The 19,391-nt window shown below is 38.6% G+C and overlaps 2 protein-coding genes across 23 annotated transcripts in view; both read left to right on the top strand.

The window, feature by feature from the left end:
- The window catches only part of MYT1L (myelin transcription factor 1 like), a 331,824-nt gene extending 328,268 nt beyond the window's left edge, over nt 1-3,556 (top strand). For all 21 annotated transcript variants that reach the window (XM_068678497.1, XM_068678494.1, XM_068678495.1 and 18 more), the window contains 2 exons: nt 292-435; nt 753-3,556. In XM_068678497.1, coding sequence (XP_068534598.1) covers nt 292-435; nt 753-893 — 285 coding nt within the window. In that variant the 3' untranslated portion in view covers nt 894-3,556. The remainder of the gene's footprint in view (nt 1-291; nt 436-752) is intronic.
- Nucleotides 3,557-17,500: 13,944 nt separating this feature from the next.
- The window catches only part of PXDN (peroxidasin), an 81,759-nt gene continuing 79,868 nt past the window's right edge, over nt 17,501-19,391 (top strand). For both annotated transcript variants that reach the window (XM_068678490.1, XM_068678489.1), the window contains exon 1: nt 17,501-17,873. In XM_068678490.1, coding sequence (XP_068534591.1) covers nt 17,656-17,873 — 218 coding nt within the window. In that variant the 5' untranslated portion in view covers nt 17,501-17,655. The remainder of the gene's footprint in view (nt 17,874-19,391) is intronic.

The raw sequence follows: 19,391 nt of genomic DNA, 5'->3' as shown, positions 1-19,391 counted from the left end.
GAAAAAAAAAAAAAAAAAGCCCTAAAACAATGGAACTAAATCCAAAAATCCAAGTCCATTCATTATTGTTAATATTAAAAAGACAAGCCATTAAACAACTTACAGTTGGAACCAGAAATCTTTTACAGTTATAAGAATTGTAGACTCAAGCAAGCCATGTTTAGTTTGAGTGAATGATCTTTCAATTTTTCTCTCCTTTCTCTGGTATATCTGTTATCACTCCCTTTGATGAGCACATGCTTAATAATAGTTTGCCTTATATTACATTGTACACAAATTTGTCCATTTTAGATTACCACAATGGAGAGCAACCTGAAGACGATAGAAGAGGAGAACAAAGTAATTGAACAGCAAAATGAGTCTCTTCTTCATGAATTGGCCAATTTAAGCCAGTCTTTAATTCATAGTCTAGCTAATATCCAGCTGCCACATATGGTAAGTGATTGAGAGCACAAGTTAAGGAATTTGGCGATCTTCAGTTCACTTCATACAATAGATGTCTTTTTTATGTTTATATCAACCAGTTGGATATTTGTGGTAACAACAGTGAAACCATAAAGATACATTTAACTGCTAACAAAGACATGGAGGGCCTGTTCCAGTGTATCCTGTAAAATTAAGTAAGAACTAAATAGGCATTTTAAATATTATAAAAAATGGTGGCAATATGCCTTGATAATATGTTATGCTTAAATGAATATATGGTTAAGAAAATAAAAGTTGTATATGAACTACTATTTAATATCTCGTAGGAACCAATCAATGAACAAAATTTTGATGCTTACGTGACCACTTTGACGGACATGTATACAAATCAAGATCGTTATCAGAGTCCAGAAAATAAAGCCCTACTGGAAAATATAAAGCAGGCTGTGAGAGGAATTCAGGTCTGAACAGCTGCTATAGTGGTGAAAGTCTTGCTTAAAAAAAAGGATGCCTCTTGTTTTTTGCTGCTGTAATTTACCAGAAAGTGTTATATATTTATTTCTGTTTGAGACAGTGTTATGCTTACAAGACTTCATAATGATTTTATGTCTTGCTTTAAAGATAGTAACTGCAGAATAGTTTTTTGAATACATTCACATTTTGTACGTTTTCATATAAGCTGACATAGTGTGATATGCCATGTAATGTTTATAGCTGCTAATGTATGCACATTTTTGGGGTATATATATTTCTGAAGAGGTAAGCTGATCAAAATAAATAGAGTGTAAATTCTTTTTAATGCTTTAGTGATTAAATGTTTTAGTATTTTGAACTGAAATGGACAAAAAAAAAACAGCTTTGAATGACAATGTTGCGGTCTGCAGCCACTTTTTAAACACTATCATTTTGCCTCATGTTGGAGGATTTTATGGGATTTAAGAAATACATTTTGTGTGCATATTGTTTCATAGCAAGAATTGGTTGCAAAAATGCTTTATTTTTGAACAATGCTTGAAAATATTATGTGACTTTTGTTTTTGGAGGATGGTGTGTGGTGGGGGCAATAAAATGAGGTTTTTTGAATTCCAAGAAAATGGCATGGATTAGATGTAAGATGCAAAATGGGTAATTTATTGTAAGACAACATCAAGCCATGGAAACTTGACAGAAGATTCAAAGCAGCTTAAACAGCACTTTTTAATTAACTTCTAAGCATTACATGGTATGAATATGGGAACTTCCATTATGAAAAGAACTATATCAGAGGTGGACAACGTGAAGATTTCAGCTTTTATTTTCAAATAAACTTTGGAGCCAACATTCTCTTATCTCGGCTGGACTGCTAGTGCCCCTCTGACTATCTGTTATAGCAATGTAGTTCATCTTTCAGAAATTCCGTGTTTTCAATTCAAGATGGAGGACAATATTTTAAAATTAATATTGCCTTTTCACATCTTTAATTTTGGGATAAACACAAATGATCTGCGTCTGTTATATTTACTGAACTGTATTCATTGCTCTCTGTAGTAGGAATGCAGTTCAGTAAAGATTTTTCCCTTTGTTTTGCCAAACATTTGATCCCATTTTTAGTATTTCAGCATTTATGTTTTGCTTTTAGTTGGAGAACAATCATTACTGCAGCATTCACATATGCTTTGTATTTGTTCTACTATTACCTATTGCAAAAATGAATGCAATCAAATTTTTAATGTAACTAAATATACTTCAGCACTTTTTTTGCTTTAAACTGGATCATTTTAAGATAAAACTTATTTGTACCTTCAAGATTTGATTGTTTTCTTCAAAATGACTGCACTATATGTATGCATAAGACCACTTTTTATTACTACATTTTTCTTTTTTAAGTAGTAAATTTGGTGATGTGTTGTGTTTTACAGATGTTGAATTTATTTAAATTTGATAGCATATCTTTTCCTTCCATGTCTTGATGTTATGCAGAAAGTACAAAAGTACTTTAAAATTTTGTTATGAAAAAGATGGGTTTTGTAAAAAATAAAATATTTTTAGCAGAACAGGACTTACAGGGTCATTGTCCCCACAATGTGCCAGTTGACTATTTGCACTTACCTTGCCCTATATATCCATACGGAGGTGTGCAATTTCTTGTGTCATTAGCCTTGTGACACTAAACCTGAACAAATTATAGTGGAAGCCATTATGGCCAATCCAGTAATATTGCTAAGGGAGACTACAGGGATCTCACAACAAATATTCTGATACAATACTCAACCTCGGTATATATATATATGTATAAATATATGTATATCCCAGCGGCACTTTATACTATTCACTGTACAAAAGCTTACAGTTTTCCACGAGGACTTTAATAACTAGCTGGGAAAAGATTATGTAATTACTTTGGGGCTCTGCAGTATCTTATCTGTACAGTGCCCTTTTTCTGTTGTGCTATTAGTTGTAGCTGCCATGCTCAGAATTGCCTTTTTGAGAGCTGAAGCAAGGTGCTTGTTGTTCACCTTCTGCCATATATATTGTACTTTTGCCCTAGCCTCCTTTTAGGGCTTTCATTGTTCATAATGGCATATGCATTTTTCCACTGCATTGTGTCTGCAGCTTCTTTGCCAATATAGTAATGCTTTCAGTAGAGTAATAGATAGTATCAGTTTTGGATTCTTATTGTTATCACCTATGTACAATGGAAAGGGATTTTAAGCACAAATCTGCTGCTCATCTAATGTTGGTACATAATATCAAATCAAAAGTTATCTGTGACTATTATATAGGGATCACAAAAGTGTCACATATTAGAATGCTGACCTTTCATATTAAATTATTGTGAGTCATCAGAGTTTATTTATTATAACTTATTGTTCATATTCATTTCTAAGTTAATTTAAGTAATCATTTATTAAGACAGAATTTTGTATAAACTATTTATTGTGCTCTCTGTGGAACTGAAGTTTGATTTATTTTTGTACTACACGGCATGGATTTGTTGACATTTTAATTTTGCTATAAATGTGTGGAATCACAAGTTGCTGTGATACTTCATTTTTAAATTGTGAACTTTGTACAAATTTTGTCATGCTGGATGTTAACACATCTTACTCTGAATAAATAAAAAAATGTGTTGCCACATTTGTAGCACAGTGGTTCTATGATCATTTTCAAAATTCCACTTTATTTAATACATGGCATCACTAACAAAGAAATTCTAAGACCTTTTTTAACAAGGAGCCTTGGTCACTGGTTTCTTGAATTCCCCAGGCTGCCTCTTTGATTTATGCACTTCCTGCTCTACAGAAATGTGTAAAACCAAGGAGAAGTTTGTTCTAACATTTCAGAACTTCCTAGAAAGTAATTTAATAGTGTTTTCCTGGCCTGAGAAGTGCAACTGAAGAATTGCTTGCAGTATATTTAAAATGAAATACATTGATAATTAAGTTTCGAGACTCAAAAATAGTGAATAAGCCAATTGAAAATGAACTTCAGATGGAAAGATTTTCCATTGCTTTTCACTTGCACTAGAATGTTTAAAACCAGCCTGCAGAAGAGGCGAATGACAGCAGTCAGTTCACACTTCTGGTTGGCACTTCCTGTGACAGGAAGAGTGACCATCAGTAGCTGCGGTCATGTGTAATATTAACCATGGTCTGCACAATGACATAACTGACATTGCCTAACAAATGGTTTAGACTTCATTATCATGTTTAAACAATCCCATTAAAAAACATTTTCCTGGGAAACAAACAAAAGTAATTATGCAGGGGATTAGCAATTAATTGATTTATGATCTTAATTATAATTTTACCACATGCTTTGTTCATATATTGACTGTATATTATGTCTGGCATTATGCAGTGGTATCAATTATTAATTCTGTATATTATCCCTGCATGCCATTATTCTTAACTGAATTCCTTTGAGATCATGATAAGTGACCAAGACAGGAACTGCTGTGCAAATTCTAGGCTGACCCTAGCAAACACTAGTCAGCTTCAGAGTAGATACAGAGGGTCCAGGACAATTTGCACAATAGAACGCAAAATCAAAAGGCAAGTAAAGTCATGTAAGTAAGTTAACTAAGGACATCACAGAAAGAACAAATATAATTCTGTACATGAGCTTGTGTATACACAATGCAGTGTATATCTGTATCTGTGTATGTAAGTCAACATTTTAGAAAAGTTGTTCACCATCATATATAAAAGTTTATTATTAATCATTATCTTCCAGATCTTTTCTGTTTCTTGTTAGGTTTATGGAATTATCACCGACTGCTATAGATGAAGCAATAGAAAGTTTTTCACATTAGAAGTTGATTCTGCCTTCTTGCATGAGGCTTTTTTTTTTCAAAGAAACAAATATTTTTGCACCACATATACCTATATATTTATAAAATGATTCCTGATTTTATCTGACTAGCAGAATTATTACTGTTAATGCATGACATAATGTTCTCACAGTAGGAAACACTTCACATGCAGTTTAGAGCTCCAGGAAAAATCTCTTAAATATGTCAGTGTTCAATCTTGGTAAACAGGCAAATCATTGTATATCAAATATAAAGATATACTTAGCTATAAATAAAAGCTTGTAATTTTGTTACCTCATTCCAATAAAATGGAATAAAATCACCACTGGGCACAGTGACCAAGTGAACAAGTACATCCAACAAAACCTAATTCATTACACCACCGGGCTAGTTCGTTATGGTGTGCACAATAGTAGCATGTTGTCTACCTTTGTAATCAACTGATCAGTGGTAGCAGAAGTAGTTAATGCCCACCCCCAGTTTCTGTTTCCTGCATGCATTAGTATTTCCTCTGAGAAATCCCTTTGCCAAAGGACATGAGCCAAGTCTTCTACTCTCATAAGACTATCTGCCCATTGTTGTGATCAACAGGCCTTTCTCTGTGCTTGTGGACTTAATCCTTCCTGAATTTTCTTTGATTTAATCCTTCTTTAGCCTACTGTGCCCAGTATACCAAGCAATGCCTTTATATGTTATGTTAAATCCCTCTGTTGCTATTGCCCAGAAACCTCCCACATGTTTTTATACCCTCAAGACTATATTTTTCTCTTTCCTGTCTGTTAATAATGACTTTTAGACCTGTGATCAACCATTACATTCTGATCAGATTTCAGAATACTGCAAGAATTTTGTATTATCCCCAAGCCTTCCAGTCTTGCCCCTTTTATTTAATGTCATCGAGTTCTTCATGTATAATGTATCATTTTTGGTCATTCATGGATTTTAATTTTAAGATCACAAATAAGATTATTTGCCTCAATAATACCAAAACCAGAAAAAAAAAAAAAAAAAAAAAAGCAGAAACTATATTCACAAACCACTCCAAACCCTTTTTTGTCACTCGTATATGCAGAGAAGTTTTACTTCCATCATAAATGGAGAGATGATGTGGAATGTTGCATGTGGAATCAGTTATTCATTTAACAGTTTTTTGGGAGAAAATCAAATATAAATCTAGAGCAAGAGTTTGCATTGCAGACACTTTTTTCAATGGAAGTATTGATCTCAAATGGAACATTTAACCCTGCCAACTGTAGACTTGATTTTTTTAACTACCTCCCATGGACTGTTAGGAGCAACTTGTGGATTCCCTGGAGTTCACTGGCTGCACATTGAAAGTCACTCCTCACAAATGCTTCCAAAGATCATGGGCAGCCAAATTGTCTGTGGAAAGGATCAAAACAGAGACATCAAAAGCTGAAGAACAGGTACACAGGGTCAGTAAAATGCAAAGGAAACAGGACAGAGTCAGACAGACCATCAAAAATATGGGAATTCTTTTCAGCATAAAAACTGGAGAAAGAAACTCAAAAGACAGAAATATTTGCAGCATGGTTTCAAAACTATTCAGAGAAGAAAAAGCATGCAGATATATGCCCAGTACAATTTGTTAAAAGTAATTTTGTTTTTCTGAGATTCACATACTAACACTTGCACTTACTACTTGTTTTTGCATTAAGCTTTGGGCTCTGCTCAGTCTGAATTTTTTCTTCCTTTTGCTACACAGTTTAGGCTGTCAATAAGAAAAGCTTTAATCTTAGCTTCACATGGGTCCTCTCCTTATGATCTGAAAATAAGATCTTAACACTGAAAAGTCAAACAATGCTTCACTAAAAAGAAAATCAAACCAAAAACAACTGTTTCCCACTGCACACCAGACATTAGGGCCACACACACTTCTACATGAGCACGTCTAAGGAGCAACCAACTGTACTGTTGGGATTGCAGATTAACAGCTTCTTTCTGCAGCCCAGACACGCTCTGTGTGTTGCATAACCTATACTAGTGGGCACTTACAATTTTGCTAAAGCACACAATTTTCATTTGACATTTCAAGAAAGAATTAATATCTCCCTAAAGAACAGAGCCTTGGACCAGGTTGCCTTCTTGATTGGGTCATGTAGCCTCACATGAGAATGTCCCTTGCTCCTGACTCCTCCAGTGATGCTTGTCTTGCTATGGCTCACCAGCTCTGGGGCTGCAAGCACAGAGTGGTCTGGGAGTGGTTGAGGGGGTAAGACCTGCAGCAGCTTCAGGGACACCAGCAGCTGTGGCAGAGGCACTGGAATGACCACAGCACTAACTGCTTCAAACTAGGCTTTAGAGAACACTTTTAGTTTAGTTCCTCTCTGTGGTTACTTGTCATGAAAAAGTGTCATTGTTTTATACACAGATACTACTTATAATTGGAACAGTACAAGCAGCTGCATTTTTTTCTCTGTTTTTTTTTGTGATGATCATGAGCTGGTTGTGGTCATTTTAAATAGTTTTGTTACTTTAATTAGTATAAGTAAATACATAATATTCAATAGGATCTGAGGAGTGTGCTGTTAGTAATAAAAGTTTGTACAGAATGAGATATTCAGTAGCATCCTAACTTACAGATTTGCTTCTATTCCATTCTTCACTGACCATAGCTTTTACAAAGAGACAACAGTAGTGCACTAGTCATTACTGGATTTATACATTAAGGAGAAGTAGCAAAATGGAGGCAATTTTTGAGAGTTTTACACATTTAAATCTTTCTCATTCTGGACCATGTTGTCATTGCCTGAGGCATTGTTCCTAAAGAGACTTATTATTCACATGCATGAAACTATAAATTTAATGTTTCCTTGTAACATTAACACAAAAGACTAGTGTGTGAATATGTGCACATAATCCCAAATTGTGGAGTGTGCTGCTCACAAAATCCCTAGCCATTCCCCAGAGCCCTGAGGCTCTGCCCAGCTGAATGCCCAAGACATGAGCCACATTCATATTTAATCAGATCAAATATAAACATCTCCACCAACAGACATGTTGAAGCCTAGGTAAAAAGTAAGAATTCTGCTCTGACTTGAGTAATATCTAACCCTTATTGTTGAAATAGGCATTTCAGCTCTTTTGACTACACATGACAGAGTACCTGTTTACCTCTCATGTCCATACACCCACATTTTTAGAGTTAATCTGTGATGAAATATACTAATACCCCACAACTTGAGTTGAGTTTCTTAAGGAAAGATGGATCAGGTATACCTCTTGGATAAGGAAAAGAACTTTATTTTTTAGCTCACATTTCACTCACACAGGTAGGTACTTTTGTTAAAGTGCAGAAAGAAGTGTTCATAATAAAATCTAGTTTTGCAGCTCCACCCAGGCAAATGTCAACATGTCAACAGCAATAGCAGTAAATTTAACAAATTTAAGCCTGTTCAATTTGTTCTGGCAGGCATCAAATTTTCTTATTCTCACTTTCTTACTTCTATATTACAAGAGGAGAGGAGAGGAGAGGAGAGGAGAGGAGAGGAGAGGAGAGGAGAGGAGAGGAGAGGAGAGGAGAGGAGAGGAGAGGAGAGGAGAGGAGAGGAGAGGAGAGGAGAGGAGAGGAGAGGAGAGGAGAGGAGAGGAGAGGAGAGGAGAGGAGAGGAGAGGAGAGGAGAGGAGAGGAGAGGAGAGGAGAGGAGAGGAGAGGAGAGGAGAGGAGAGGAGAGGAGAGGAGAGGAGAGGAGAGGAGAGGAGAGGAGAGGAGAGGAGAGGAGAGGAGTATGTACCAGGAGGCAGGTATGGAATGCGTACTTTTGGGAAGAATTTTTCATTCCCTGAGAAAGAAAGGAGTGTTCTTTTTAAGCAATTGTAAGAGAATTGATGAACAACATTTAGAATGAAGAGTGAAATTGTGATATATGTATAGAAAAATGTCTGGAAACAGGTATTTCATGATCAATTGAACTGCTGAGTTTGTGTACTCATTACTATTATGACTATGCATAGTTATAATCCCTTCTGAATTGCCTAGCACAAAAAAAAAAAGATAAAATCTTTTTTTTCAGAGTAGGTATGTAAATAATCAAGAAGTGATATTCATGGCAAAGGTTGTGTTTCTAACTGAACATGCTGATTCAAGCGCTGCTGCTAGCATTGCACATGATGTGACCTTATCTATAGATAGTATCATGCAAACCATCCCATGTACATCTTGTTTACACATGATCAGAAGCTGTCTGAACAGAGGTGCTTAACACCCTGGAAAATTGTTCTTACATGCTTCAGTTTGAAAATCCTGGATAAACTGTGCAAATGTGCAAAACAAATTGCACATTGAATTCACCCACTATTTCATAAGAGATGTGATACACTTAATTAAATGTTTATTACAAACAAGTCCACAGATAAAAGATAAAATATATATGCTATGTTATTATTAATACTCTTCTAATAAATAGTCTGTTTTAAACATACCAAGTGCTCCCATACACCCCCAGTCTCACTGAAGTCAAGAGAAACAATGAATTTAATGAGCAGGACTTCGAAACATGATTGTGGCTGGCTTTGATGAAGATCTGCCTAGGCATTCTCGTCATGTTAAAGTCTCCAACGAACAACAAAAAAAAAATAAACACAGGAAGACAGGTTTTGAAAAAAATAATTTCTATATATATATATATATAAATATATTTTCTTACAAAGGAGGCTCAGAACACCTAGTTGAGAAATGAAGAGGATTACACAGATGTTCACATGTGTTCCCATGTCCTTACTTCCAAGCTAAGCAATGACTCTTTGAGTCTCATTCTCCTTTCTTAGGTCCCTTAGTCCCAGGAAGCTTCTTTGCACCCTCTCTGAGACATGGCTCTCAGCTCTTTGCTATGACTCCTCTGGCTTCTCCAGCTTCCAGAAGAAGGAACAACTCCTCTGCTTCTGGGCCACTGGGTTTCACTTTCCCCACTATATATATTAATAACAGAAATTAGTAACAATCGAGAAAAAATGAGCACCGTGACTTAAAACTAAGAAACTGAATTAGGAGTCACTTGAGCACCTTCTAATACTCTGTTTATTAAATCTAAGACCTAAAAACTCTGTGCCTGGGAGAAAAAGGGCAGGAGAAACATTAAGAAGGATGAAAAAGAAAATCTGAAATGAAGAACTAATGATTGCATCCTTTTAATACTGGTGCCTCTGAAAAAGATACAAATTAAAATACTGAAAGAATGTTTTTCATGATGATTCTATGAATGATACTGAGATTTATTTTTTATTTTAAGGTCTATTTTTTGTACTTAAATGCTAGTCTGTAGTTGGTTTGCTAATGGATTCCTGTCAAAGAATAGACACTTTTTTCTGTATTTCCTTCTCCACAAAATTCTGGATTAGACTTTACCTAACTGAAATTAGGTAACTGAAGTTTCAAGTTAGATGCTAGGGATAGATACTTAACTCCCATACCCAACCTCACTTTAAAGGTATCACCACTTCCAATCTGAACTAGATGGGAATACTTTTGCTTTCCACAGACTATGAAAAGAAAACAAACAAACAAATTTAAAAAAAAAAAAAAACAACCAACCAACCAACCAACAACAACAACAAACAGCTTAATGTCTATTTTGTGGATGAATATAGGACAAAATTATTAGTGGAGGGAAGTAGATTATTGAGAAAATAATTTCTGTCTATGTAACTGAAGAAAATTTTCCATTGTGTTGATTTGCATGCAAAAGAGACTAACATTGCTACTATTTTGCTTAGTGTTTTTTTCTCCATTTACTTCCTGAGTAGGCTGTCTGTTCTGCTTAGTTTTATCTAAACCTGGCATCTGGAATGACTGTTGTGCTCTTTGATGGGCCATTCCAGAATTCAAGGGCCAATAGGAAGATAGCCTAACTGAGTGGACCTGAAATTTAGGCACGAAACAAGAACTTCAGTTACAAGTCAAGACCCCTGATTTCACTCCTACTGTAACACAAACATGGTAATTCAGTTGGCCACCTGGAGCAAATAACACATTTTGGTTTTGTTCTCTTTTTAGCACTTATTTGTCTGTATTTCACTTTGCAGGAATGTCTTACTCTCTAAAATGACTTAATCCTAAACAGAGATCCTGTAACAAACAACAACAGAACATCAAAGGTGACTAAAGGAGAAAGATCAAACAGGAATTAGGTAATCCAGGGAGCAATTAGACGACATCAAAACTACCCCGAGGGAGAGAGCAGGACTGAACTAGCCCACCCTAGTTGAACCATCCTGTTGACTTTGATCATCTAGGAAAACATGGATGAGTTGAGGGAGGTCTGCTGATAGCCCACATCTCAGGCAAGCTTTCTGAGCACACCCTCCTATCTCAGTGCAGTTTGGTATCTGACCTGAAAGTTTAAAGAATTCTATCTTTCTGGTTTATTATTTTTAACTAGAAAAATCTATGTAAAACAACAACAACAACAACAATCATCTGAATCTCACACTGAAATATTACAATACTTCTCATTTTCTCAGAGACTTTTATTTAACTATTACTCTAACCAAACTGTTTTACTTTGATTAAAATCTCCAGAAGAACTGTTGCATTTCTCTGGAAGCTGAGACCATAATGACTAGAGAAGGCCATTCCTGTCTCAAATTGTGTCATATTGGTGAAGTTGCTTATGACTAACCTTGCCCCCATGTCAACAGATGAAACAAGCCCAGATTCCTCAGCATCTGCTCATAGGTCATGCACTAAAGGCCTTTGGACATCTGAGTAGTCCTCTGCTGTTTTCTCAACATCCCCCTTGATCTGGAGAGCCCAGGAAGGGATGTGTCCTTCCAGGTGCAGCCTCACATGCATCAAATGCTGTGGACCCTTACAGAGTGCTCTGACTTTCCCCACAGCAGATTTCTCTCCTTAGGGACCAACTCTGCTTCTCACATGCTGGCCTTGCATACCAGCAGCCACATGCCCCTGAGGGGGTGTGTGCTCTGAGCTGTGACAGTCAGTAAGCATCTAAGAAATGAGCACAGTCCTGCTCCACTGTCTGTCTTCAGAGAAGGCACTGCTTTTCATTTATGTCTGTGAATCATGTGGCCCGGTGGTTCTGATTTCTGCTAAAGCCTCCAGGCACAGCTGTAGTACAAATAATAGCCTGAAATCTCTTCCAGGTAAGGTATTTCCTCAGTGTAAGCAATGGATTAAACTACTAACACCCAATTTCCCTTTATGCTGATATTAAGGAAAACTACTGTGTGGGAAACCAGGAGCTCATTGGTGTGAGTGCATTTTTCTTTGGGAAAGTTTCTTCAGGGGATTTTTCTTATTTTCCTTTAGGAAAATTCTTCCATTAATATGTTGGCTAGCTATCAAGCAAGGACCTATGGTTTCCGAAGTTTTAAGCAGCTTGCTAAAGCTGTTCCTAGTATTATTTTTAATTTTTATTTAATATTATTTTTCTAGTCCATCATTTAAAAAAACAGAAGGATAGAAAGTGTGTTATCCTATTGCACTATCTACTTTTCAAATGTGACTACCTGACTCTCCAACTGATATTTTTACCCCCAGTGCATTCTCTGTGATAGTCAAAATAAATAAATAAATAAATAAATAAATAAATAAATAAATAGATCTATCTAGTAGATTCATAGATTCATATTGCACAGTTATACAAAAATAAAGACGATGGGTGATGGGTGTTTCGCTAAATAGTAGATAGTGGGTTAGTGAGGTCTGTTTCCTACCATAGCTACTCCTAAAAAATGCTGTCTTTGAAAGTGAGGACACACTAAGAAAGAATGTCCAAAACCCCAAAATATCTGGCAAACATAACTTACCACTGGTTGATTTAAGATACAGTAAGAATCCTTCCTTGGGCACATATATTAGCACCAGGTAGGCTGGATGAACATACTTTGGAAGAGAACCTGTACTTTTTTGCCAATTTATATAGAATCTGTCCAAGGAATTTCTTGTTATAAAGAAACTAACAATGTACGTTCTGATGATCTACAAAACATGAGGCAACTACAGATGTCCTAGCACATGCCAGAGAGAACAGTACATTCTTGTTTGAACTGGGACAGAACCCTTTTTCAAAATGTAATTGGGCAAGATGCAATCTTCCCTGGACATTAACTTTATACATGGGAAATAAAAATGTTACCTTTAAAAGATATCAACATAATCGCTGTCCCAACTGAGAGGAAGAAGGGTATGTGAATCCAGCTTCCGTGGAGGCAACATCCTCAGCCTTTGCTGGGCCAGCAGATATCATAAACTCTTGAAAGTTCATGGTTAGAGAAGTTATATTGACTCTGACTAATCTGACTATGGAAAAGCATGCAGTATTTCACAAAGTATTTATCTGTGCATAACATAAGCTTTCCTGGATATTTGAGAAAAACTTACGAACAAGTATTCATGAATTTAAATAACTGACTTGGCTGGTACCCTGAGTTTAGCATACTTGTTCACAAGCCATCCAGCTTCACCACAACATTCACTTGCATATGTAATAGAAACAAAAAGCATGATTATATTCTTTCAAAAACCATGAGTTTTGCTTCTGTTTTTGGAAGATTAAATATCAGATGTGTTTAAGCTTCAGAGTCCTCTGCTAGCATATTATAAGAGAAACACTACACATGTTTTTATGGTGTGTTTTTTTTTTTATCAGCTATTTTTACAGTCTGTTCTTCTTAACTGTTATAGTTACTGATGACCAAAATGAACCTAAACAATAAATGCGGTCACAATTCTGTCTGTCATAGTCAATGGAACGTTTCCATTGTCACATATCTGAAGACATTTCAATATGTCTTGAATGCCTCATTTCATATCCAGAGATAAAATATTAACTGTATAAACTAAAACAAAGAGGATCTGTGCCTGTATTTCTTATATCTTAATTTTTATCAAAAACAAATGTAAAGATATTAATTATTTGATCTTTTAAAAAGATTTTTTTTTTTCACTACGTCAGCTAAGCAAAAGCTATAAACCTAAATTACTGGTATGGAATAAAACCAGCAAGTGGCAGTATTTGACAAAGGAAGCTTAAAATGTGTTTGACATAGGAAACTTAAAAAGAAATGGAGGTTTACACTATATCTATTTGTAAGGTAAATATTTCTCCCAGCACTCAGAAAGAAAGGTCTTTCATTTCCAGCATATATAGGCGAACTCCTCAGCTAGAGAAATCAGAAACAGAGGTCATTATTTTCATGGATATTTATATGTAGGGTCAACAGAAATGATCCTACACATTTTACAAATATTCTTTTACTATTCTATATTCTATACTTTTTTTTTCCCCCCCAATGCATTAAAATGGAAGGAAAATAAGATGTCAATAAACCAGATTTTTAAAAAAATATTTTATTTATTTTTTTTACTGGGAGGGAAGGGAGACTACATAGTGGTGTCTATGTTTGTACCACCAAAGCCATCAAAAAAAGTGTTAAATTAATTTCACAGAAGGATAAGGTTTTCTCCAATCTTTCCATGCTACGGTTTTATGAATATGATAAATTGTCATGTAGAAGAAGCCTTTGGGCCTGATTATCTTCTTGCTGAAGTCACTGAACTGTTTCTCATTGATTTCAGCTATAGTAGCCCTGAACACTTTGTGTCTCAAGATTGATTAAAACAAACTTCTTACTCTAGTTACTTTATAGCAAAACAAAACAATAACAACAACAACAAATAGACAAGATTATGAGGTTGTAAAAGCAAACAATAAAAAAACTTAGGAAACACCAGAAATTTGTCTTCTCCCTTGTGCAACTGGTATAGTCTTCAGTTACATAATAAAATACGTTTTTCCACAAGATTCTAACTTTTTTTATTTCAAAAAATTTGGGGATGAAACATCTCATGTTAAAGAAAGTTTATGAAGAACAGTTAAGAAACTATGATAATTTAAAAAAAAAAAAAAGATTAATTAACACATAATACTGTAGATAGCATTTCTATACAGCTTTGAATAAAATGGATTTCTTTTTTAACCCACTCTTTAAACATCTTTTTAAACTCCCCCTTTGCTACTTGAGAAAATCTCTTGAAAGCTTTTTTGGATCTTCTTACTCATGTCCAAGATGACTTCTCAATCTACCCATATTTCTCTCTTCTTTTCCCTGCCAAGCTAGTGTTTTATAGACTGAAAACAAGATAGAGCTCTTAGCCTTGGAAAATGTAGTCCTTATGTTTGGGTCTTTCATCAGTGCACTGACAGGGAAAGAACTGACTGCTGCCTCAGCATCTCAATGAATGTCAGATTAATCTGCATTATATTTTAATTAGATGCATTAATATGCTACCCAGTGTCTAGTGCTGAGCTAATTGCATGCCACCCCATACATTACCAGATTCCACAGGGCATGAAAAAAGTCTAAAGGAAATGACTTGTGAGGAATTCATAATAGATTAGCCAAGAGCCTGGAGGTTACATGCAACATAAAGTAAATGGCAAGGATGCTATGTAACATGTTAAGGCTCAATCACCTAATTAGGAGGAAAATATCCATGTCCTTTTAATCTTACACATGGAATTGCATATGTATAACATAGATATTCCAATGCACAAGGCAATTGTCTAGCAAGTTCCCAAATACTAAAAACTTTTCAGAACCATTCTGCAGAAATCGTAATCAGCTTTGACTGTGTACTTTATTTTTGGACAAGAATCATCATAAAGTACCACAGCACCACAAAGTAAACCACTATCATATTTTTGTAAATGTTACAAATATTCCGATTTAGTGATATCTCTATATTATTGTGTTTAATTATTTAACCTCAGATGTTCTGCTGCATTTAGTATGGGCATTGCAGGACAACAGATTGATGACAGCCAAGATGTCCTAATGTGAGTGGCATTTCCGGCAACTGTGCCAATACTTGCATGTTGTAGGTCAAAAGTGTCTGAGCTTTTCCTGGACCAGGAAACAAATTTAATTTTCAGGTTATGCACATAGCCCAGCACTGATTACAAATGCGGAGGTAGCAATATACATAGCAGCTGGTTGCTGAGTTGACACTGAGGTGATGCACCTTTTAACCTGCTGCTTCAGTACACGCTCACAAGCCTCACTTCTACTTCAGTCTGATATCCTCCACTGTAAGACACAGCTGACATTTATATGAGTTTCTGAGCACTTCAGTGTGTTGAAATAACAGATTAAGCCCAGCTCTGCATCAGCATTTAGAAATGTGCCTAATTCAGAAGTGTATCTGAGTGACAAGAGTCTTCTGGGAGCCTCTTCTCCGAGAAACAGTACTGCTGATTGCACACCAGTGAGCATCCCCTGTCTTCCTCCAGGCAGATCCTGCAGGTGGCCAGTTAGCTAGCCTCCTGCTCGTGGAGGGTTGAAGGCTGTTTTAAAGGGCTCAGGGCTCTTTAGAATGAGAAAAAAACATCCATGCTTCCATCAGCTAACTCCTGTTTAAGAGATGGAAAGTCACATCACACTTCAGAGAAGAGAGATGTGATGTCTCAGGAAAAACTTAGTCAAATTGCATTTATGCAGAAAGCAAGCTGCAGAAAATTACTTATCTCAACATATGTGGATTCTGAGACTGAGCCCATCGGTGACCTCCAGCACTTGTAGCACACTTCCAGGCTCTGATTTCTCACATGAGGTATTTTATCGTGTGTGTGTGGGGGGGGGGGGGTGGAGGGGGTGGGAGGGGAAGTAGATTCATTACCTGACTCACATGCTAAAATCAATTTCTCACAGTGAGATTCAGAGCAAGAAGAATCACAGCGGTGTTTTTAAATAAGAATGGCCTCTACGTGGTTTCCTGAAGAAAAAGGAGCAGAGGCAACCCTGCAGAAGTATCCTGAGTTATTTCTGGGGTGGAACTGGAGGTGCTGACACTCGTAATTCATAAAAAAATGTGTTTTTGTTACATTCAATAGGTTAGCTGTGACCACAGTAGTTATAGAAATGTCTTGTCAATGTCTTCACCCAGGATAGTCAGAGTGGAGAGTGTTGGAGTCTGCCTACTTTGGACCTGACTCCACAGAAGAATGACAATGTTTTTAGGGCAATGAAAGAAATCTCAAAGGGAATCTAATTTTGTATTCTTCTGCAGGATTTGGTTTGAGGAAGTGCTGAGACTGTGGGAGCTGAGGATGCAAACAGTATTCCCATAAGTACAAATATGTTCTGGTGGGCTTACACCTCCTGGCCAGCACTCACAGATACCCAAACACATCAGTGGTGTGTAATTTTGGTGAAATCCGTCAGATTTGCCCAGGCCAGCACTAAGCGCACTAAAATGAGGCAGTCCAGTTGTGTCCATGATGCCAGAGCAGAATAGCAGCGGGACTTAGTTGTGTGGAACTTGCTTCTTCCCATAAGGGTAATGTGAGGTCACTGTTATTGTCTGTGCCCCGTGGGACCGGGAGCAAAGGGGACATATGAGGCTTGGCCATAAGCAGAGTTCACGCGGGGTATCTGGGCATCATCACCGACTTTCTTTTTACTATCCTTCCCCTTGTCTTTTTTTTTCCTCCTCACTTCTCTTTCCCCTTCCCTTTCCATCTCCCCTCTTTTTCCCTTTCTTCCCTTTCCCTTTTCCTTCTTTTCCCTTCTCCTCCCTCCTCTCCCCTCCCTGGAGACAGCCCAGGCCCGGTGCACAGCTCCCGCAGCACCCATGGGTGCAGCGGCGGGGGGCTGGGGGAGATTCCCCACGGCGGAGCGGCCGCCCTGCACGGCCCAGCCCAGCCCGGCACGGCCCGGCACGGCTCAGCCCAGCCCAGCCCAGCCCAGCCCGTCCCGTCCCATCCCATCCCGCCGCCGGCCGGGGCGGTCCCACCGCCGTCCCCTCCTCCATCCTGCGCGGGGGGACGGGAGCGCCCCTCCGCCGCCGAGCAGAGCGGCAGCCGCGGCCGGGCGCGACGCGGACCTGCCGGAGCCCCTCTCTTCTTCCTCCTCCTCCTCTTCATCCTCCTCCTCCTGCCCCGCAGCCGTGCAGCATGGCCCGGCGCGAAGCCCCCCCCGGGCTCTGCCTCCTGCTCCTGCTGCTGCTCCGCGGCGGGGGGCTCACCACCCCCCCTCCGGCCGCCGCGCAGCCCCCGCCGCAGCGGGGGAGCGTCTGGTGCCCCAGCCGCTGCCTCTGCTTCCGCACCACCGTGCGCTGCATGCATCTGATGCTGGAGAGCGTCCCCGCCGTGTCGCCCCAAACCACCATCCTGTGAGTAGCCGGGCGGGCAGGGAGCGGGGAGGAGGAGGAGGAAGAAGGAGGAGGAGGGAATACCTGGGGTGGGAGGCACTTTGGGGGGCGGTGGAGCTTCGGCTCTTTGTCTGCGGTCGGGGGAGGGGGCTCGGCCCCGCCGCCCCCCATTCCCGGTTCCAGCCCCAGCCCCGGGGCTCCCCGCCCGGCGTTGTGCGGGTAGAGGTAGGCATCCTGGTTAGCCTGCGGGCACTGCGGGCTTCGCCGTCCCTGGAAGGAGTTTGCCGTGCCCTCAGCCCGTTCGGCTGGCAGAGGGATGGGGAGGCTGCTCGGTGCCGAGGCGTGGTGGCGGTGGGTCAGCAAGCCGAGACCCCCACGGGACCCCAGGTCTTCTCGGCTTGCCGAAGATTCACTCGGTTCGAGTTCCCGCAAGAGCCTGAGGACATGCGACCTTACGGCCCGCAGTCCTATTTTTTAAAGCAGGCACGACCAGAGTGGTAGTCGAAGTGCCCAGGGCTCAACTATTTTGAGCAGCATTGTGCTGGTAATAAAACTCAGTGGATGATCAACCTCAATCACATGGATTTCACTGAAACGATTGCATGTCCATCCATTTTTGTCCTTACAATAAACGCAAAGACCTAACTGAACACCCCATGCCGTGTTGTCTCAAGGCTTGCCGTGAAGACAAGATTTGTTCCACTGACCCGCTTCTGTGCTGCTCGGGCTCAGAAGGCTCCTGGCATCAGCCCTCTCCTTCCCCTGCACACACACAGCCCTGGATGCCGAGCAGAGCTTGGCCCTGGGAATTTTCTTGCAGGGCCTCCTGTAATAAATTGACTTGCGACTTTGTCAGATATTTTCAAAAGGGATTCATAAAGCCTCGGTGTGTTTTAGCTTCCAAGTATTATTTAATGTGAAGACTACAGTCATTTAGCATTAACTGAGTCCCTATTTGGCAAGAAGTTCAGCCTTTTTGGCAGAATCCGATTAGTCCTGCAGTACTTGTAAACCTTTTAGGGAACAATACAGGAAGTGGGCGGTTAATGTTTCTTACATTTGAAACAAAGTACATTTACAGAGCACCTTTTGCCTTGAGATTACAGGAAACTGTGTAAAACTAGTTGTGTGAATCATCTTAAATGTAAAAAAGAAGAGAAAAAGGATATTAAAAAAAAAAAAAGAAAGAAAGAAAGAAAGAAAAAAGCAATCATTAGAATGTGGAGTCAAATCTTAATGGCTTGATTTCATGTTAGCGGTAGAAGGGCCTGCAACAGCAAAAAGCATTAGATGAACCTAGCCAGGGTGGAGCTCCCCTTACGGTGGGTATTTATAATCTTGCAGTGACTCAGAGCAGAATGTATGAACAATGAAAGTATTATACTCGTCTAACCCCACTAATATATCAAATTGTCTAGTATCCCAAATCTGAATGATCATTCTGGCATAAAGCAACCTACAATGCAACAGAATTAATTAAAAATAAGTTACTTTTTTTTTCCAGCTTGACAAAGAAAAATAATTCTCAAAATAGGCCTG

Source organism: Anas acuta, chromosome 3 (genome assembly GCF_963932015.1).
Source record: "Anas acuta chromosome 3, bAnaAcu1.1, whole genome shotgun sequence".
Classification (NCBI taxonomy): domain Eukaryota; kingdom Metazoa; phylum Chordata; class Aves; order Anseriformes; family Anatidae; genus Anas; species Anas acuta.
This window is presented reverse-complemented; position numbering and strand designations above follow the sequence as displayed.